At 41.1% G+C, this 23,103-nt stretch overlaps 1 protein-coding gene across 2 annotated transcripts in view; it reads right to left on the bottom strand.

The window, feature by feature from the left end:
• The window catches only part of RIMKLA (ribosomal modification protein rimK like family member A), a 30,832-nt gene extending 7,973 nt beyond the window's left edge, over window positions 1–22,859 (bottom strand). The window contains exons 1-5 of one of the 2 annotated variants that reach the window (XM_016139992.2): window positions 22,686–22,767; window positions 11,249–11,309; window positions 8,781–9,011; window positions 7,222–7,308; window positions 2,084–2,287 (exon numbers count right to left, since the gene is read on the bottom strand). In XM_016139992.2, coding sequence (XP_015995478.1) covers window positions 2,084–2,287; window positions 7,222–7,308; window positions 8,781–8,940 — 451 coding nt within the window. In that variant the 5' untranslated portion in view covers window positions 8,941–9,011; window positions 11,249–11,309; window positions 22,686–22,767. Of the gene's footprint in view, window positions 1–2,083; window positions 2,288–7,221; window positions 7,309–8,780; window positions 9,012–11,248; window positions 11,310–22,685 lie in introns of both variants that reach the window. The other variant, XM_016139991.2, reaches the window with a different exon arrangement.
• Between the last annotated feature and the right edge of the window lie 244 nt (window positions 22,860–23,103).

Genomic DNA, 23,103 nt, shown 5'->3' with positions numbered 1-23,103 from the left:
AATCTTATGCAATAGAAAAAGGGCTTCATGCAGACAGATGTTGACAGTGGAGTTATTAAACATACTGAAAAATCACTGTGCCTGGAACAGAGTAGGTACACGTTAAATGTTTGTCAAATGAAAAATTATAATGAATATCTCACAATAGAGGAAAACAACATATTTTATAACCATTAATAATAATGCTCAGAGTTTGTGATCCCATGAGAAAATATGAGGGATTAAAGACTACATAACTATAACTATGCAAAAAAGATACTCTCAGGGAAAAAGGCTGGAAAGAAAAATACCAAAATGTTAACATCAGTTGTCTCGAGATGTTGGGATTAATGATAAAATGTTTTCATTTGATTTTGCTGTATTTTCCAAATTTTCTACTTGGAGAATATATTCCTTTTATAATTAAAAAAAATAAGATTCTTTTTTAAGAAGAGTGAGATGGAGGGGCTTGTGAGACAAAAGCCTATGTCAAGGACAGAGTCTGACTGTCTTTACCTGTTAAAAAGCTAAGGCTCCAGATTTAATTGTCTCCCTGGAAAGACTTAAGACTTGTATTCTCCGGTCCAGTAACTCACATCTTTACCTTAACACTGTCCTTTCCTCACTTATTACACTGATAAGGAAAAGGCTATAAAAGCAGCTCAGCAAGAAAAGTAACATGGATAAATTACAAAACCATGTGGTTCCTTGTTAGAGAATGGATTCTTAAAGGTGAGTAAAAAAAGACAAAATAGTAACACATAAAGTTCATTCAATACTGTGGCACTACACATGATTATAGTGAAAATTAAAGGAGAAAATATGTTAGGTACACAGAACTGTGTCAACCTGAACTTAGAATTTGCCTCTACTGTACCACTTTATCACAATATTTTACAACGATCTGTTTATGTGTCTTCTCTTTTACTGGACCATAAATTACCTGAGGGCAAGGACTCTCTCATCCACCATAGAGTCCACTCGTGGAAACTGCTCAACCAGTATTAATGAAGGAAAAACGAAATCAGTGTTTCAACCTCTTTCTTAGTCACTAGACTGGGTATTCTCACTTGGCAATTTATGAAATAATAATGATACCTTTTTTTCATATTACCAACATTCAAATTCAGTTAATGAAGTTGACAATAGCTTTCTATAATGGTGAAGAGAATTTATATCCTTCCTAAACATCTCCATTCATCAAAACAGAAAACAAACTTTATCAGTGTGTTCATGGGATGGAATTAGGTATTTGACCCAAACATAAACTGTACCTTTCTAATAACATCATACGTATAATAAAAACACAATTTTCAATTATAATGTAAAAGCAGAATATGTTCTGTCTCCTGCCATTGCCTTACTTTAGACCTTCATTATTTCTTTTATTTTTTTCCCCCTTTAATGCCACTCCCAACTTCCACCCCTGACCTACAGATGTTGCCATCTCCCCTTAAAAACTGGATCTCTGAAGGTGGGGTGTCTCCTCCCATGAGTTCTTTGCGCATTTGGCTTGGCAGGGAGGGGGTGTGGGGGCGTATAGGGGGATGTAGGGTAGCAGGAGCACAGGGGCACCTGGGGTATGGTCCATTGCTCCACCTGGGGTGTGAACCCAGGACCTTCTGCACGTAAAGCAGATGTGCTAACCACTACACTATGGAGCCACTGCCAGATCTTCACTATTTCTGACTGAGCTCTTAGAGCAGATGCCAAACTTGTCTCCCTGCCTCCCATCTTATGTCTTCAATCCATCCTCCAACTAGATGTCAGTTTTCCTCAAACATGGATCCTCACATCACTCCCTTTTTTAAACCTGGGTGCTAAATTCTAACACCTACAGGATCGGGGTTCAAACTCCCGTGCCCTGACACTCCTGGACTGACTCTGTCATAGAGCTTACACCCACCTGTCCCCCTCCTGGACAGCTTGCTGCTAAAAGTAAGGGCCTATTTCCAATTCTTATTTGTGATCCTGGTGCCTAGCAGAGGGTCTAACAAGATAGGAGAAATTGGTACATGTCTATTAAATGGGTCCAAACGTCCTAACGAAAAATCCTGTTGGCCTCCCCTGACCAACAAACAGACTCTGAGCTTTTATACCTTACCGAGAGAGCAGTTGCTTTGCATCCGTCCATCTGTGGAGCAGCGAAGCATAGAGCCTATCACCTGGCCGCCGACCACCACCACCCGAATATCTTTTCCATGTGACTCCTTCACATACTTCTGGAACAGGTATGGCACATCATGACGGATCAGATGGCAGATGTCTGAGAGGTGATGTTTATCTCTTGCAAGGAACACAGCTTTTCCTTTAAGAAAGACAAAGTGCACAAGAAGTAGTTAGAGAAGCCTCTGCACCCTGTCCTTGCCATTCTATCTCCCTGTCCCAAACAGTCACCAATTCTTTCTGAACTTGCCTCACTTTAGTCCCTTCCATTTCTCTGACTATCAAATGGCTATTGAGCCTTATTTTCTCTTAATAATGTTGACCCTCTCCGTTTATCATCACTCTTTTTCAAAATGAAATGATAATGTATTTAAGAAATATAGAGAAGGAGGTCAAAATAAAATCCTAAGGATCCAGTCAATTCACTTCCAAAACAGCATTTCATATCACCCTGAGGATGCTGAATACATAGTGTCCATGTCTAACTCATTTTCTTAAATCCACCAAACCTCATATTGGGCTCGATGCACAAAGCAGTTGTCAATCAATATTTACAGAACATAATTAACTGAACATACTTTTGAGAAATTCCAAAATAGATAGAGAGAGATCATAAAGAGGTAACACCACACAACATGATTTGGCACTGAGAGGTCCATGCAAAATACTATGGGAGTTCAAAGAGGGAGCCCCTGACAGACATCTTTCTTCCTTTCATTCACTCATTCATTCTTTTATTTAAATTCACTAGGGTTAATAAAATTCTATAGGTTTCAAATGTTCAATTCAATAATACATCATTTGCATATTGCATTTGTGTGTTTACCACCCAAAGTCAAATCTCTTGTCACTCTTCCTCCTTTTAAACATAAGTAACTGATAATTTGGCTATACCTATTCATTCTAAAATAAATGATGTATACTTGTATTAATTTCTTGGGAAAGTATTCCATTTTAACTCCAAATTATTTTCTGCTTGAATCACTTATGCTTTTGGAATTATCTGGCATCTGCTTTCCATTTGCATATTAGCTAAGAGATCTGATGGGGTTCCTGGGAGGTTTGCTCTGCAAATCTGACATGAGCATACCCAGGCTGAGCATTCTTGTTTACAAGTATGGGACAAAGAGATGGTTTTCCTAAGATTTGTGTCACCATCTCAAAAGAAGTGGGACCTTTCTGAAGTCTTAACAAAAAGTGTGATGGACATCATGCTCTAGTGGCATGTAAGACTGGAAACATATCTCTAAAACATGTCTCAATTATTGGACATTTGGCGCCAGGAGATCTGGCACCTGGCAACAGATGGCTAGAATTCAGATACAGGCACTGCGGGTTCTCTGGATATTAGGTAGGATTTTAAGCAGAGATGGGGCTGGAGATAGAGGCTTGTTTCTATGGATCCTGGCACTGAGGATCTAGCATGGAGCTTGGTTTGCAGTTTAAAAAAGGGCTACAGTTTTAAGGCAAGGAGTTAAAAAGAGGGGTCAGTGGAGGGCACCAAGATTAGTTAATAATCTACTATGTGCCAATCACTTTTTTTTTGTTGTTATTTTGTTTACACTTTAATAGTAGTCATTAGGACAAAGATAGTTATTTTTGCATTACAGATAAGGAAAATATGGGCCCACAAGATTAGTCACTTTCTCAAAGGCATAGGCTATACTAGTCCACTGCTTTCTTAAATTTATTTCCTTCCATATGCTAGAGTCTAATAACTACTGTCACTTTGTTTACTCTCTACCCATTTCCTTAAGAAATGTTATACTAACAATGAATAATCTGAAAATGAAATTAAGGACACAATTCTATTTATATTAGTATCAAAAGGAATAAAAAAATTAGAAATAAATATAACCAAAGAGGTACAATACTTATACACCAAAAACTACAAAACATAATTGAAGACAACCCATGTTTAGGGATTGGAAGACTTAATACTGTTAAGATGAAATACTCCTCAAATTGATTTACAGATTTAATATATTCCCTACCAAAATTCCAACTTCCTTTTTTGCAGTAATTGACAAGATAATCTATGGAAATTCATATGGAAATGCAAGGGACCCATCGAATAGTCAACACAACCTTGAACATGGACTAAGTTGGAGGACTCACACTTCCCAATTTCAAAACTTATTACAAGGTTACAGTAATCAAGATAACATGGCCTGTCATAAGGATAGACACAGAGATCAATGGCATGGAATCGAGAGCCCAGAATAAACCCTCACACAAAAATCAATTGATTTTTGACAAGAGTTCCAAGAGAATTCAATGGGGAAAAAAACAGTTTCTTTAACGAATGATACTGGGAAAACTGGATATCCCCATGAAGAAGAATAAAGTTGGACTCCTACGTCACACTATATACAAAAATTAACTCAAAATGGATCAAAAATCTAAATGTAAGGGCCAAAACTGGAAATCTCTTAGAAGGACACATAGGTATAAATCTGTGTGACTTTGGATTAGGCAAGCACAAAGTGATATCAAAAGCACAAGTAACCAAAGGAAAAAACAGATTGGATTTCAACACAAAGGGCACTACAAGAAAGCGAAAAGACAACCTATGGAGTGGGGGAAAAAAAACATGTTTAAATTATATCTCTGATAAGGGTGTAATAGCCAAAAAATATAGAGAATTTGTAAAAAGTCAACAATAAAAAAGACAAACAATCCAATTGCAAAATGGGCAAAAGATCTGAATAGACATTTCTTCAAAGAATATATACAAATGGCCAATAAGCACAGGAAAAGATGTTCAACATCATTAGTCAGTAGGGAAATAAAAATCAAAACCACAGTAAGATACCACATTACACCCACTAAGATGGCTATAATAAAACAAAATACAAAATACGAAATTAATGAATAAGTAACATAAAAGCTGAAGAGAACGTGGAAAAATTGGAACCTTCATACATTGCTGGTGGGAATGTAAAATGGCGTAACTGATGTAGAAAACAGTTTGGCAGTTTCTCTAAAGTTAAACATAGAATTACCATAAGACCCAGCAATCTACTCTTAGGTATATACTCAAAAGAACTGAAAATGTATGTTCACACAAAAACCTGTATAAAAATGTTCAAAGTAGCATTATTCGGAATAGACACAAAGTGGAAAAAATCCAAATGCCCATCAACTAATGAATGGATAAGCAAAATATAGTGTATCCATACAATGGAATATTACTGAGTCATAAAGAGACAAAGTATTAATATATCCTATAATATGGACGACCCTTGAAAACATTATGCTAAGTCAAATAAGAAAGCCATAAAAGGGCACATATTGTATGATTCATGGATATGAAACGCCCAAAATAGGCAAATCCATACAAACATAAAGTAGATTTTAGTAATTGTCAGGGACTAGGGGGAAGGGCAATTGAAATTGACCCCTAACAGGTAAGGGATATTTTGAGGGGGTGTGACGGAAAAGCCTTGAAGCTAGATAACATATATGAAGTTAGATAACATATACATAACAGTGAATACGCTAAAGTCCACTGAGTTATACACTTTAAAATAGTGAATTCTTTGTTATACGAATTATATCTCAAATTTTAAAATGTTTAAAAATACTATATATTCTATTACTTTCTGTTTATTGTCCATTTTACCTTTCTACGATGTGAGCTCCTTGAGGGCAGGAATTTTGTTTTGTCCCTTTCTGTATCCCTAGAGCCTAGAATAGTACCTGGCACTTTGTAGGCACTCAATAAATATTAGTTGAATTTTGTTATGTATATTTTACCACAATAAATAAATTTAGTTGGGAGAAACTGAATTTGAGGACTGCAGTATATCTGAGTCGTATTGAGAGCTCCACCTTGCCCCGCCCCCCGTTTCTCTTGCTCTTCAACAGGACCCCTCTAGGCTCACAGGATGCTTTGCTCACATGTATTGTTTGTTTGCTTGATTCACTTCCTCCAGTTCAAATTCCACACTTCAACTTAAGTCTTTTCTTCCAATGAAACTTTCCCTGCCTCACGGCAGAGTTGGCCCCACCCTCCATTTAGCTCAAGCATGCGTCTGGACATGCCTGCCACTTTGGTCACTGCCCTGCAATGCGACTGTCTCTACCCCTTTCATACTGGAGCTCCCTGAGAGTCCCTGCATCTCAGGAATTGTTCCTTATGTGTCCATTTAGGGTACTTCCTTTCACTCCAGATGTCCGGAACAACTAAGTATGCCATCTGTGTATCATCACAAGGTACCCACTCACATACTAAAGAAGGACTGCTTTCTGTGGCATCCCTCTTCTCAACACTGACTGAGTCCCTACTATGCACCGAGCATGTAGTAGGTCTTGCAGAGATAAAGATGTGCGGGACCTGGTTCCCACCACTGAACAGCTCACAGTTAAGAAGGGGAAAAGGCACAAAAGCTGTGACTGTCATAAAGTGTAGTACGGTGCCAGAGGCATGAACTAAGTGCTATGAAAACACAGAGGGAAGAGCAATTAACTTTGGAAGAGAGGGAGGGAGGTCGGGATGTGGAAGGAATAGAAATGACATCTGGAGCTGACTTTAAAGGATGAGCGGAAGTTCACTAGAGAGCAGAGGAAGATGGCGTTCCCAGCAAAGGTCTGGCCTCATGGTGAAAGAGAAGTAGTCTGGAGTGAATCAGGGAGGGCTGCATGGCCAGAGGAGGTGCAAAGGAAGGTGATGGCTGTCTGTCCAGGGCCTTTAGTGCCATGTTATGGAAGATAAACTTTGTTTAATAAGCAACACAGGCTCTTGGGAGGTCTTTTCCAACAAGGGAGTGACAAGAATAGATCAGTTTCAGAGAAATTACCCCTAAAAAAAGAATAGAAGTATATTGGCAGTGGAGTTAGAAAAATCAGAGTCAAGTCAGGGGTCTACTGCCATAGTCCAGGGAAGGGAGTTGAAGGGTCTGATGAAAGCAACGACAGTGGGGACAGAGAGGAGGGGACAGAAGTAAGGACTACACAGCAAGCTCCCCGAGGGGAAGCGCCGTTTCTCCAAGCAGTGCTTCTGCCATGCCTGATGCTGGTCTTGTCATGGTAAAGCTGCAGCCCTCACGGAAGCCCAGGGGAAACAGCACTGACCTTGGTGTCCTCGTGTGCTCTTCACCACGACCGGGTAGCCCAGGGGTTCAGCTTCATCAATCATTTTTGAAAAGTCTTCATGCCCACCTGCCAAGAAAAGGTAAAAGTCAGTGAAGGTAAGACTGATGGTCGGGGAGCAGTGGGCCCAACATGGTGCCCTCTGTGGGAATTGTTTCAAGGTCTCACGTCTCTGATTAAAGCAATTCGAACCCATTCAGTCGGATACATATACATTGTGTACCTGTACTACAAAAGATGGGAGCAGAGAGATAAGGAGATCAACACTCATCAAGGACTTCTAGGTGGCAAAGGCTTCACAGGCTCTAGTTCATGTAATCCTCATCACAATCCATAGGCAGCGCAAGTGTTTTTTACCTTAAAATGAATGCAGCAGGCAGAATTCTAAGATGGCTCCCAAGATTCCTGTCCAGTGGTGTACACACCCTATATAAGCCCTTCTCTTGAGTGTCAAAGGGTGTCCCAAATTGAAATGATCTCTCCCCAACAATCCCTCGCCCCCTGCCCACAAATCTGTTTCTCCTCTCCCTTGTTTCTAATCTCAGTGAGCTTTCACATCTGATTGCCCAAGCCAGAAACCAGAGTCACTCTTGATTCCTCTCCATACTACTCCTATCCCATTAATCATCATGTCCTATTATTTCTGTCTCCTTTAGTATTCCTGAATCTGTTCACTTATCCTTAATCTTACCATGGCCACCTAAGTTACACCATCATTGCTCTTTCGAATTGTTTTAATACACTGCTACTACAAATTTTGTCTCTACATTGCCTCTGTTTAATTCTTCCTCCACAGTGTAGCCAAAGTGATATTCTGAACTTGATCAGGCCACATCCTTCCTTGAAGACCTCCAATAACTTTCTGTTAGTCTCAGGATTAACCCTAATCTCCTTCACTTACTGTCTATAGCTACTGCTTATCTTTCCAGCCTTATATCTTAACTCTATCTCCATTTAGGTTCTACAAACTACTCAAAATACCACCAATTGGTCATGTTCTCTCTCGCCTTTAGGTCTTTCTATTTTCTTCTTTCTACTTAGACTTCTCCCCTGCCCCCCTTGCTTTAGCTGGATAATTTCAGTTTAGCTTAGTTATTATTTCTTTTGGGAAGCCTTCCTCAATATTTTCTAAATTCATTAGGATCTCTCTTTTGTATTCCCGTACCACCTTGCACTAACTCTTATGGCACTTACCACACTGCACTGAACTTGCCTGTTTACTTCCTGTCCTCTGCCTCTGATGAACTGAGAATGCCTTGAGAGCAGGACTCTTACTTACTGCTATTGCCTGTGCCTAGCATGGTGGTTGGCATGTAGCGTGTATCAGATACATATTTAATGAACAAATTACAGAGAGAAAGCAACAAAGGCATTTCAGACAGAAGGAATGACCATGATAAAGACTCAAGGTCCTGGATCAACTAAGGTGAATAGCTCCATATTGAAAACCAACAAGATATTGAGGGCTTCTGGGAAAAGAAAACATAGAGATGTAGCTGGTTTGTAAAGATAAGCTCCAACCCCACTTCAAAGACACTCACCATAGGAGAAGGTGTCTGGCATGGGGACTCCATGTCCAGCCAGCTCTTGGAATGTCCAGAATTTGTTGATGCAGTTTAAAATGCTCTGTGGGCGGTTGACTAAGCGGCAGCCCAACTTCTCTAGGTGTCGCAGGACCGTGATGTCACTGTCCGATTGCATTGAGGGTGTGGATACCCGGACGAGCACAACGTCTGGGAAAGTGGTGAGTGCCTTCTGGTTCAGCTGTAGGCCTGTAATCGAAGGACAAAAGTAAACTCTGTGCTCACTGCTGTCTAGTCCCACCAGAACTGGTTCCAATAAATTCCTCAAGACTGAACCTAGCAGGAAGATAGCCTTGATGGCACTTGGATATCCTGCTGTAACAAGAAAGCTACAGTCAACCCTATACTCCAAACAAATGGGCAGAGTATGATTATGAAGAAACACAAACGAATGAACGGAAAAAACGAAAAGGTAGCATATCAAGAATAATCCATGTTAGAAGAATCCACAGGAGATAACACAGTCCAGCACCTTCTTCCATATCGTACTTGTACTACTCGAAGTATAGTGGCTTAGGAGGCTAAATACTTAATGAAAAGGAAGCACTATAGCTCACTTAAGGAATCCTTACTACTCTTTTATGACTTAACCTTTGAAAGTCTACCTGAAATATTATATAACCACTTAAATGATTTGTATGGATATAATGAATGCAAAAATATCAATGTCAAATGGAAAAAAAACAGGATATGAAATTATAAATACGATTTGGAAAAGGCTAAAAGGAAATATACCAACATTTTAACAGAGGGTAATAGGATTATAGGTGATTACCTATTTTATACTTATCTCTATTTTCCAAAATGTTTCCAAATACATATTACCTTTATAACAACAATAAAAACTTAAAAAAAATCAATTTACTAAAACTCAATTCAACATTAAAGAAAACTGGAATGCATCCAAAGACAACTGATTCATATAGCAAAGGGACTTGAACTTGTATTACACTGGAGGAACTAAGAGTATTAGCTTGAAGTGAGGACTCAGAGGAATAGGAGTACAGTCTTCAAGTATCTGTAGGGTGTCCATGAAGAACTATTTGGCTTGTCTTCTATGACACCAAGAGATAAAGCTATTTATAAACATCATTTTGTCCGTTCACTCCTATATCCCCAGCCCCTAGAACAGTGCCTGGTGCATGATAGGCACTTGCCATTTGTTGATTTATACAGATGCTACAGGAAGACAGATTTGGGCTCAAAAAACAGGGACACTTTTCCACTGCCTTAGGATGGAATGGGCTGAGGCTCACTGGTAACCTGAGGATGGCAGAGAAGGAATGTGAGGGTCAGATAAGCTTACAGCGACCTGCTTAGTCTCTGTCAACCCCGATATCCTCTGATTTGTATTACTGTAAGTAGTTACCTAGGCATCTATGGGGTACCCAGCATCTGGGGATGGAATGCTGGAGACATGAAACGGGATGGGCAGCTCAAAGAGAAGTGAGTTTAGGGAATAACTTGGTCTGCTTTAGTGAATCTTAAAGGAGTTTCAAAATGCTCTAAGGAAAGCTTTGAAACACAGTTTCAGAACTGCCACACTTCTACTTCGTAAGTGATATACTGTACATATAATTCCAAGACAACAAAAGATATTCATAAAATTACTATTTCTCCACCAGGGCATAAATAATATTAATACGAAAACTCTAAACAAAACAAAAGTAAGCGAGCAAACAAAAACCTCATGAAACTACTGTATGAGTGAGTCTAACTTGCAGTTTCCCCTCATTCTAGGGGATATTTTACCAATTTAAAAAAAGGGAGTCATTGTAATCATTTAGATAAATTGTTGTTAGTACTTCTGCTGATGCTGCGAACCCAAGGCACTGGAACATAATTTTCAGGGATCGTTTATAAAGAACATTCAAGTTATCCTCACTTCGCCATCAGAAAACAGTATCTTATACAGGTCTTTTCCTTTGCCACTTATAGCTTCTGCAGAAAATAATACAAAAGGAGAAAAAGCAAGCCTGAATAGCATACTCAAAATTGACAGAAGAAAGAAAAGTATTCAAGTGGGTGCAAATGGTGAGTAAATACAGAACATTTAGGGGAAAAGCAACGGCCCAAGACAACAATGAGATAATATATGTAAAAATGCTTTTAAACTACAAAATGCTATACATATGTAAGGCGTTGGCATTATCATTCCACAGACATTCTACTAAGCAAGGTAGGACAATTGATGGAGATTTGTACCACCTGATGAGAAAAACGGCTTTGCAACAGAAAAGTGACCTAGAGAAATGAGAAGCAGCAGAAACGTCTGGCTTTTAAATCCCAACACGAGACCACAGACAAACAGTTACACTTCAAAATGCGAAGAAAATAATTCAATCGTTTCTGAAAATACCAACCACAAGTGGACAGAGACAGCTCAGCCTCAACAAGCAGATTCACATATACCTAGGAAGTCTTACCAGGACTTCATTTCTCTTCTCCAAAGGTAAATCTTAGGGCCTGGCTCATTCCAACTGAAGCCTTTAATAAATGAAGAATGGAATGGGTTAAAGTGTAGCTGAAAAGGCTCTACCAAGCAGTTAGATAGGTGCTGGCTGTCCAGCTCTGTGCAGAGAGGGACATGACAGGCTAAGGGATACAGTGCACACACAACCAATTACTTCTCTGCCTACTGACACAGCTCCAGCATTCTTGCTATGGGCAAATTCACTTGACCCCTATTTATCCCCATCCTCTGCTATCTAAACCTAGTCTAAGTCGCCGTTTCTAGAAGTAGTAGACGAGAGGCTGCCACACTCACTGTGGCTTCAGCGGAGACAGCAGTTCCACACAGCCATGGCCAAGAACAACTTAGGTTTAAGGTTGGCTCTTGGCAATCCTGTCAGTGAATTCTGACACCTTCGACCACTTAAGTAATCTCTCTCCCTCTCTTCCTTAATATCTATCCTTAGGACAGGATCTGATAAACAATACAGCTTGGACCTTAATGTGTCACCTTTCCCAGGATCCTTAATATTTCCACTTTAACCTACAGACTTCAAGCCAAGGGAATGAAGAGCTGATGCAAGACACCAGGCAGGGTAGGGTTCTGCTTGGCTGCCAAGTGGATGGAAGGAAACCCCTCAGCAATGAGAGGCTCACGCCCTCAAACCACAAGAGATTTCATTAGCTTCAGTGTCCTAGTGCTCTTGGCCATCACCTTGACCTAGGAAGAAGGGCAAGGGAAAGGGAGCTGAATGGCTTCTGGGGTATTTGGGGTCTCCCAGACTCCGAGATTGGGCTTGAGGTTTACTGTTTAGCCTCAAACCACTATTTTTTTTTTTTTAACTAAAATGATCACGCTGTTCCTAAACAGGTCAGTAAGATAGCAAAAAAGATCAGATACCAAACTGGTTAGTACAGTGACCAACAGCCAACCTAGTCTAAATCAACTTTTTGAAACCACAACAATATTTTCTCCATATTACTTCTAAAAAGAATAATCTATTTCCATGGGTAATTATATTCTGATTTCCTTTTAAGCTCTCTACTATTTATAATTAGGAATATTTTCATGTATTAAAAATGAGATAGAAAAATAAGTCACTTTCCCTAAAGAACTGAGTCTGTTTTTTTCTAACCTATATATCAGGCTAAATTAAGTTAATTCTATAAAGCTAGACTTTTGTATTTGTATGTACAACAGCAAAGAAATGCACTTTTATAATATATAGAAATAGCTTTAGAAACAATCAAATCATTATTGGAAAGTAGAGCTCTAAAAATTAAAAACCATTCTCAATCATTCATATCAACAGAAAGCAGCAGCAGCATGAATAATCAAAGGTGCAGTCATTCAGACCTGAATTTGGCTAGCATTTTAATTGAGCACCTGCTGTATTTTAGGTACTTTGCTAAGAACTTTCACATATATTATCTCATTTAAATGAAATGTGTCTCGTAACATGGATCCCTGCAATAGCTCTAACTGTAAAAGTCTTTGCGTTTTCACGTTAAGTGATGTATGACAGGTCACCACCCTCCCAACCCGTGCACACTCAGCATTCATTTACGTGCACACACATATACATCCTTAGCTTCACAAAAGAAACTGGTTTCTACGATGCAGGAAAAACCCCTCATGTACAAAGCAAGAAGCAGAAATAGAAAATAGCAGGGCGCTGTAGCATGAGAGGAAGCAAGAACCTGTTATGGCAGCTTTTCAAACCATTATATATTAACAGGATCAGGTAACAACAGTGGCCGGTAGCGAAGCTCTAAAAGTTGTCACAAAGGAATCAATAATATAAATAAAGTAAGTGGATAATCCATAAAGGGCTTCACATTATCTTGCTGTGTTATGAGAAAGATGTGTCATCAGAAACAGGATCTGGCTCATCTCACTCTGGTTTTCCCTCGTTTCTTTCTACCCGCCCCTCGACATTTTCTCATAAAGAAGTTACGTTTCTCTTAAGTAGGTTATTTTTATTCTTAACAAGTAGATGCCATTGCCACTCCTTCTTTCCCTTTTAAAGTTCTTTGTTACAATGCCCAAAGAAATCTCACCTCCACCTCATTAAAACCCACAGTCATTTATGTGGCCACTTTCTTTTTCTACCAACTGCTATTTTGAGGTCATTTAATTTAATGTAACCTTTACTGAACTGTTGGGATGAGTCAGACACACTATTAAGCAGGAATACAAAGATGAACCAGGTAGCCTTTGCCTACCAGGAGCTTTTAGTCTCCTTACGGAGAAAGATATAGACACAACTTAAATATTCATTCATTTACTCTCTCAACACACATTGTTTCAGGCATTCATTCAGCCAATATTTACTTAGCACCGACTTTGGGCCAAGCCTAGTGTTAGTGTGGGTTTCCCCAGGAGCATTCCCAGGAACGAGGGTTCTAGAGCAAGAGGTTTAATACAAAGGGTCTTATCAAGTGAGCAACCACCTCAGTTACTGTGGCCTCATCTTGCTGCACAAGAAACGGCTCAGTGCACGTGCCTCAGTTACCCCACCCAAAGGGCAAGGGATCTGGTGAGTTATGATTTTTATACACCAATTCAGTCTTTGGTTGAGGCCTGCTCCAGGGGCGTGGTGTTGAATCCCTGGTCCTTCTGGCTTGCCATGCATGCATGGGCGAAGTAGGTTCCTGTGACAGGGAAAAGCCCTCAGACAGATTCAGGTGCTAATGGTTAGAAGTGGAGCCCCAGTGCCATCAAATGGTAAGGGCAAAAGGGGCAGGGGAGGGCCAATGACAGCTAGGGAACAGGCACCATCTTAAGAGCCAGGGCTGGGGGTTGAGATGTGTGAGTGAAACACACAATACCACTTGATTTTAAGAAGAAGGACAGCACGTCCCTGTGATTATTCCCATTGATGCTCTGTGCAGAGCACCTAGGTATTAAGAAGAGCTGTCAACCTGGTTTGGACAGGAGGTGGGGAGAAGAGGTGATCTATTATAACACCCCGCGAGAAGCGCTCTAGCAGGCATATAGATCGGGATACAGTGACAGCAAGGGAGAAGGGAGCAGTTAGGTGATTACTTTAGAGGGAGAACCGAGGAAAGTTTCAGAAAAGAGATGTTGACTCATGGTGCCTCCTCTGAGCTCAGAAGAAATGTGTAAAACTAATAAATGCATAATGTCTACCTCTCAGAAACAAATCGATAGGAACGGCATGGCATCTCATAAGCACCGAGTTCAGGGATATCTCAGGGCTAACCTATTTGCAAAAGCATTTCAAGAAGTTGAGGCAACATGAGACGAAAAGCAATTATGGCAAAGTGGATAAAGTACTGGCCTCCGAGTCAGGGACTTGATGTAATTCCTTGCTGTCATTTAACAGCTTGGCAAGACACAACAATCTCTCTGTCTGTTTCCCTTTCTGTAAAATGGAAGGGTCCCGGAACCTGGGAATCTTCCTCCTTCCCCTCTGCTGGCCCCCACTCCCCACTTCACCAACACAATCTTTCTTGTAATCACGAAGACAAATCTCATTAGGCCCTTCATCCCTTTCATATCAGTCACCCAAGACCCCAGTCTCCTAGGCCGTTTTACTTCCTGGGACTGTGAACCCCACCTGGCTGTGACTTTGCCTTTTCTACTCCCACCTTCCACTCCTTCCCATCTCCGCTGTGCCCTCAGGGACCTGATGGGTAGCTAATGCCCTACCCTCGACATTTTTAGTGAGAGTTCCCTTCACCTTATTTTTCTGAGTCCGAGGGAACCCCAGCTCTCCCCAGCAATAGCGCTTCCCCAACAACCCTCCCTAGCTGTGGCTGTTTTCTCCACCTCGCGCCTGGGACTACTGGGCCGAGAGGCAGAAGATGTACCCTTTGGTCCTCATTATGGCTTCCATAATGGCTCCCCTAAGACGCCCAGCCTGACTCTCATCTGGCTGCCCATCATCTCTCTTATGCAAGTCACCTAAGGACCACAGCCACTCTCCTCTGTCCTTGAAGCTTTGGATTCTAACTCACAGACCCTCTCCTGCTGTCATAGATATTGGTGATTTCAGTATCTCTATGGAGAATTCTTCCAGTGCTCAGGCCTCAGTTTTCTTGACCTCTACTCCTCCAAGGATCTTGACCAACACCCACCTCAGCCACCCCTCCCAGTTAAATTCTAGACTTCATGCACTCATCATAATTCCAATCTCCAACCACTGTTTCCTATTTTTTCATCTTACTCCCTCTAGTACCCCAACTCTAGCCATACTTCAACCCCACCAGCAACTACCATTCATAGATTCTCCATCTTTTCGCTGTCCCTCGCCCCCTTCACACCCTCATTTCCCCTCTTACCCTATTTAAATTCCATAAACAAGCACCACGACATAAACTCTCAAACCCTTGCATCCGTTTCTTGCTTGGCTAAACCACAACCCTGGTTAGACTGATCCAACTCTCTGCCCACTCTGTGTGCTCTCCTGTGTGATGGAACCTGTCTGGAGAAACCTGCTCACTGGTTCCAAAGGCATCCTTATTGCTACCTGGCAAACATATTTTCCTACTCCATTCCCTCTCCCACAACCCTGGACAGCTATTTCACAATTTCTCTTCTCGCCTCACACTTTCACTACTTCTTACCATCTTCTTATACTCATTCTTCCTGTTTTAATGAGAAAAACAAGAGCAATCAGAAAAGAACGTCTCTATAAGCTCCCACTACCATCTATCCACCTACATGCTCCTGTGCCATACAGGGTACCTTCTCTCTTATAATGGCTGAAGTGTTCTTGCTCCTCACTTAGGCAAACCCCTGAAATATGCAATAGATCCCAACCCCTCTAGCTCACTTAAGGTACTGCTCCAGCAATTCACCTTTCTCTCCTACATCACCAATTTCTCTCTCCTGTTGGATCACTCACACCAGATACAACATGCTGTTTTTCTCACTTGTGCAAGAAAAGCCTCTTTAACCCATCTTCCCTTTGGACAATGTCTCAGTCAGCTCAGACTGCTATAACAAAGTGCTATAGACTGGGTGGCTTAAACAACAGACATTTACTTCTTACAGTCCTGGAGACTAGAAGTCTGATATCAGGGTGCCAGCATCGTTGGGTTCCAGTAAGAGCCTTCTTCCTGGTTTGCAGACTGTTGCCTTCTTGCTGTATCCTTACATGGCAGAGAAAGCAAGTTCTCTGGTCTCTTCTTCTAAGGGCACTAATCCCATAACCTCATCTAAACCTCATTCCCTACAAAAAAAACCTATCTCCAAATATCATATTGGTGGTTAGTGTTTCCATATATATAAATTTGGGAGGGGACACATTTAAGTCTATGGCAAGCTATGAACCCATTTCTCACCTTCCCTTTGCAACAAAACTCCTAAGACTGGGTATATTCGCTGTTTCCACCACTTCACTGAAACTCTTCTGATCAGGGTCACAAAGCAAAACCCACATTGCTAAATCTAATGGTCAATTCTTATCCCTCATCTTACTTGCCCTATCAGCAACATTTGACACAGTCTGATCATCTCTCCTTCTTGAAATATCTTCTCGACTTGACTTTTGGGACACCAGACTCTCTGGGATTTCTTTCTTTCCTTTATTGAGGATTATTTCTTGGTTCCTTCTCTTCTCTGTGACCACTAAACAATGAAGTACCCCAGAGCTCAGTCCTTGGGCCTCTTTTCAATCCATAGTCACTCCCTTGATGGGTTTAAGAAGATTCTCCTACTTTTGATATCTTCAGGCCAAGGCTTTCTCCTGGATCCCAATCAATATGCTAAACTGCCTACTTAGCACTTCCAATTGGATGTTTAATGGGTATCACAGACTGAGTCCTGATCCCCACCACTTGCCCACACCTACTCCTCTCACACCCTTCCATATAAGGAAATGGCAAACTTTATTCTTCCAGCTGCTCAGGCCAAACACCTGGGAGTCAACCTTGACTAGTCTTTCCTTTTCACCCAACATCTGACTTAGTAGGCAAATCCTGACAACCTTGTCTTCAAATTACATCCAAAATCCAGTCACTTTTCACCTCCTCCCCTGAAACCCTTCCTGTCCAACAATCATCGTCCCTCACCTAAATTGTGGCAAAAGCTTCCTAAGTGATCTCCCTGCTTCTGCCCCTGCTGCCATGAGTCTGTTTTCAACACTGTGTCCAGAATGATCCTGTGCACATAAGGCAGGTCATGTCACGCCTCTGCTCAAACCCTGATTTTTTTCCTCCTTAGTCCTTTCCACCAACATACTATGTGTGTTACTTTTCTTGTCCGTATCCTATCTCCTCCATCTAGCATGTAATCTCCTTGAGAGGCAGGGATTTTGCCACCTTTGTTCTGGTCTCCAGAACAATATCTTAGACAGTATAGGCAGTCGATAGATATTTGTGGACCAAATGAATGAATCAAATCATTCTGTTCTTACTCTCCATTTTATTTCCAGTCCCTAGCATGTGCCTGGCACAAAGTAAGTATTCAATATTTGTTGAATAAAATAAATGAATAGGATTGTTATGAAGATTGAGACACCTAGAAGATATTGAAGTGTTAATAATAGAGTTATAGGAATGAAGAATTATTATTCCTGTTATTTCCTTAATGCAAAGTAAACGAAATTTATTACTTTCTCATAGTGGAGCCTTGAGTTACTTTTTAATAGTGAAGGTTTACAGAGAAATAGATTGAGAATTTCAGATGTGTTATAGGCTTTTATTAAAACAATATAAACCCCAATTATGGTGAAGTCTCTCAGGGAGGTAAGGTGGCCAGAGAGGGGCCGGAGTGAGGTAAGATTCTCACAGATGTACCTAGATGTCAGTGTACTCCCTGCTAGTAAGGGGTGTAACAAGGTGTTGAAGGATGGGGATGACACGGACCTCTGTCATGATGGCTATACCCCTTCCACTGGGTGATTCTAAAAAATTTGGTGAAAATTTCATGGTAGAAACAACAAGTGACTCAGAAATTTATAAGTAGGGCTTTGAGATCCACTAAGGATCTCAATCTACTGGTTCTAGAACTCTTCCCAACACAAACTACTGTTAGAAATGTAAACATAAAATACACACCCAACCCATCCTCAGTCCTTGAGGTCAGCCCACAGATACAAATGTGGACGCATGCAGTGCTCAAGTCAGTTTGCAAACATTGAATGGTAGGTGCTTCCACCCATTCTCTCACCTTTCTAATACTGCTGTATGGTGGTTTATTCAGATTACAGGATGTCAGGCACAGGCCTTTAGCAGAGACTGAGGTTAAAGATCAACCTCTGTGCACAAAGGTTAGCATGGTACCCTTTACTGCTAGTGTCTTCTTGCACAGTAATGGGAGTCCACCCTTTCTCCATGAGGCCTCTGTTGTCTTTTAGAAGGCTGCAATAAGACCATTTCCTCATATAAAGTTAAGATTCCCCCTCATTCTTACTCACCTGATTACTGCAAAGAACCATGTAAAGGTACCCAGAACACCTTAATTTAAAGAACGTGATTAGAAATTGCCATATGGCTACCAGATTTTAGCTCTGAAAGAAAAGGAATGCTGAATCATTCTGCTCCTGAGACAAACTATAACACACCCTCATTTCCAGGTCAGATTCATTTTTTTCTGTCTTAGTATCTGTCCTTGAGTTTGTGACTATACTTGTTTTGGGGGACAGTTAATCATAAAGATCTGTGGGTGGCCAAAAAACTTAATTTGCACAAATGACTGTTCTCATATAATGGCTCATTACAAAAACATTTGCACATCCAATCATGATCTCTCAAACACAGAAGCTAATTACAGTAAAAGTCTCATATATTCAAATGAACCTTTAAGACACTTCACATTAACTGAAGGCCTACTGTGCACCATTATGGAACATACATTTGAGGAATTCTTCATCATTTAGGGAAAAAGGGAAGATAAACTGTAAATAGATAAATTATAATAAAATATGATGAATGCTATTTTTAAAGGTATGTGCAATGTTTCTTGGCAGCAGATGGAAGAGTGCTTGGGGGCAGGGTAGGGAATTCGAGAAAGACTTCATAGAGATGAATAAATTGAGCTGGAAATAAAGGATGAATAAAAGTTTACCATGTGGGAGGGAGGTGGACAAGATGGGCATCTTAGGCAGTGGGAATTCCAGTGCAAGGGTCGGGGTGAAGTCAAGCTGATGCATGGAGTGGAGTGGAAACAAATTCTGGTTCTGCCGAGACCAGAATTACTGAGTATTGGTCATTACTGGCAGGCAAGACACTCTTATTGATGTTTGTAAGAGTTAAAATGTAAAAAGAATCTAGAACTCATGTTCCTAGAGCATAATAAACAGTACATATATTTTGCTTTGACTATTATTATGTGCATTTTAGCGCCATATTCACTACCATCTTATTCTGAGGTTGAGCATAATTCATAAATGTTTGTTGAATGAATGAATGAAGAACTAGCCTTTTCTAAGAAGGAAATGGAGATGGATATGATGCTCTTAATGCTACATCCAGCAAAAAGGTGAAGGGCAAATGTTTTCTACAGGATTGCTTCAGTCACCTGAAGGTCATTCTGCTTTTCCCAGTAGTCTCCTCATCTGAATCTGTGCTGGGGAGGTAGATCACTGGGTTAAAAATAATAATCATAAAACTTTGCATTTGCATAGCATTTTCAGTTTACTTGTATTATCTCTAAAATAACTGCAGTCTTTAAATCCAAAACTTTCATCTCTGGTCTGAATCTTCTTTATAGATACAACCTGAAATTCTTATCTCTGGATCTGGGCTCCCAGCAATCTCCACAGAGCAACTCAGAAAAGAATTTAAGCAACTGCTTGAAGCACTGCCCATACCTGTCCCAAACTGACTTTTTCATCTATTCCTTCACCAATCTCAAGAAGAAACAGAAAAGAATGAAGGTATGAAGACTGTAAAGGTGGTACCTTTACTTCCTAAACATAAAATTACTTTGCAAAGTCACTGTCTAGCTTCAATTTAATTCAATTCAGTTTAATTCCATATCTACTGAGAAAGGCACTATAGGTTGCAGATGTCCCAAAGCATACTTATTCCATATCACTGGGCTTGGAATTAGGGCATCAGGTTTTTAACTGTGGGTTTGCTGCTAACTAGCTGGATGGCACTGCGGCAAGTCACTTAATCTCTTTGAGCATCTGGTTCTTCTTATTTAAAATGAAGGGGTTAGGATGGACGATCTCAGAGTCCTTCCCAGCTCCTGCATTCTATAATTCTCAAATGGGAAATAGTATTGATATCATTATAACTATCTATTTCTGTATTTCAAAGCCAGTAAATTCTAGAGATTTATTTTTTCAGGGGCAGATTCTGGCTTAGCAAATTGGCAAGGGTTTTCTCTAGTTTGACTACAGAAGAAATTGAGAAATAGAGCCCATAATCTTTATTCATTCAAAAACATTTGAGTGCTTATTATGTACAAGGTGCTATTCTAGTCACTATTACAGCACTGAGCAAAATAAACGAGCTCACTCTTCTCAGGGAACTTACTTCCCTGTGCTTTCATCCACCTTCAACAAATAAATCTTTTGACCGCTTTCAATGGCAGAAACAACGATCTATCAGGTTTATTTTACTTGCTGTCATATGTGTGTGGCTATCTGTGAATTAGCAAAAAATAAAAAAAAAATGGATCAAAAAATATCGTTTTTCAATTTCTTCACTGACCAGACAAATAACTATATAGATTTTTTGGTAGTTTAAAAATAAGTAAATCCTGGTTCACAAATTGACAGATACATTCACACATGAATTCAGTAAAATTTTGGACATCAAACAAAAGGGTTTAAATGTTTCCTGCTGTACTAAAATTTAATTTTCTCTTTTTCTGAGGCAGTCTCTTTACAATGGGGTTTTAGATACAAAACAAAGAGTTCTTCCCCACTCTTCCACAGCATGTGTGATGGGTCTCCAACAGGAATATGATGTGAAATTTTGGTTACTATCTCTCAAAAAAGTCATCTTCGCAAGCTGTAAAATAAGTAAGTACAATGAAGAGCAAACAAACTGACCCTGGGGCTGGAAAGATGTCTATGCTAGATCTAGATCTAGATCAGTAAAACATAACATTATCCCATTTAAGTATGGTACTGAAACACAGAATTTTAGAGATGGAGGAACATTAGCCTTTGGTTTTATAAATGAGAAACCTGAGACTCAAAGACATAAAGTGACTTGGCCAAGGCAAAGCCAAGATACTTGTTAGCAGCCAAGCTGTGATAAGAATCCAAGTCTGCAGATTTCCTGTTCAGGAATTTAGTTCTGCATTAACTAAGAGTTTTAGCAAGTCAAGGATAGAGATGGTACCCTTTGTGGTTGACAGACACTGTTTTAGACTAAATGTAAGACATCTAATGTTTGTAGTGCGTTTCTCCAATAGGCTATACAATCATATTACTTACGAAGGGTTTAGATAAATTTTTGGATGAAACATCCATAACATACATTCCACTTAGAAACAGATCATATTCAAAATCTCATTTGTAAGTAGCCTGTTCAGAACTTGGAATACCTTTCCCCCACCAAAGAGAAGTAACAAATTACCTGCGTATTAAAGCAGATATGGTTGAAATAATATGAAACACCCTGAATTGGGCCCAGATCTCCCAGGAGTGGCTGGATATCTCCGACAGAGGCTGCAAGCCAGCATGAATTTCCTAAACTGTGGATTCCTAAGTCAGAGAGTGCTTCTATTAAGAATAATTTTAAATACCCAAAGGCATAATTAATCTTTGGAAGTTAAGGATCACAGATAATAACCATACCTCACCCCCAAAAGTCTCTTAGACACAGCAGTGGAGAAATAAGTGAGGTCAGAATGGTCTGTACCTAAAATCTTGGCTCTTTTGGAATCAGAATTCAACAATTTTAGGTGCAGAGGATGAGTATAAAGAAAACCCATCAAGGATCTATTCTCTTATTTTATACTCAAGAGGTGACTCCAATCTTTCTCCGATTTCTCCCCATATGTAGGTTCCTAGTTTGGGAACGGTATTCTAGGTAGTGCACTACTGATGCTTATACACCCGGAAAACTTTTAAAAACACTCATCATAACGGCAATTTTGTAAACTTAACGTGGGTTTCTATAAATCTAAACTGACAGAGTATCAATGCAAGCAGAATTTGAAAATTTGGGGTTAGCAGTTTGATTTTCCTGGGACCTCCAGGCGGCTTCAGGTAAATTCCAGTGCCTTCTAAAACAAAGTCCCCTAAGTAAATTAACTCCTATTCTGAAATCTTGGCCTCAGGGCAGATGGTGGTGATCAAAGGAAGCTCTCAAGGTTAGGGGCTTTCTCCAACCCAAAGAGGTCTCGCGGGGGAAAGCGGCTGGTTTGGGGGGCCCGAACCAGGCTTGGCTGGGGGAGGCCCGGGGGCGCGCGCCCACCAGCCTGTTCTCGGGGACCCCGGCGCGCTCCCCCGCCCTCCCAGGGCCCTTCTCGCTCACCGAGGTGGCCGCCGACTACAGTGACGGCAATCTGGTCCATGAGCACCGCCCGGAAGCGCACGTCCTGCTCGGAGCAGCGCTGCCGGAGGGCGCGCAGGATCTGCACCTGCGGGTAGTCCTCGCGGATGCGCCGGTCCGTCAGGAACCAGAGCTGGGAGCACATGGCGGCCAGGACGGCGGCGCCCGGCGCGGACCCCCTCGGCTCCCCGGACCACTGGCTCTGGCAGGCGGGCGAGCGCGCGCCGCGGCTCCGCTCCCGCCGGTGCGCCAGGCGCCTCTGCAGCCCTGACCCAGCGAATCTGCCGGCCACGAACGCCGCCGCCGACCCCGCACAGCCAATCAGCGCGCGGCGGCGGGCGCGGGCCGGCCGCGCGGCCAGCTGCAGAGGCGGCCTCGGCCGGCGGCGCCAGGGAGGGGC

This window comes from Rousettus aegyptiacus, unplaced genomic scaffold, assembly GCF_014176215.1.
Source record: "Rousettus aegyptiacus isolate mRouAeg1 unplaced genomic scaffold, mRouAeg1.p scaffold_m13_p_1, whole genome shotgun sequence".
In the NCBI taxonomy this organism is placed as follows: domain Eukaryota; kingdom Metazoa; phylum Chordata; class Mammalia; order Chiroptera; family Pteropodidae; genus Rousettus; species Rousettus aegyptiacus.
This window is presented reverse-complemented; position numbering and strand designations above follow the sequence as displayed.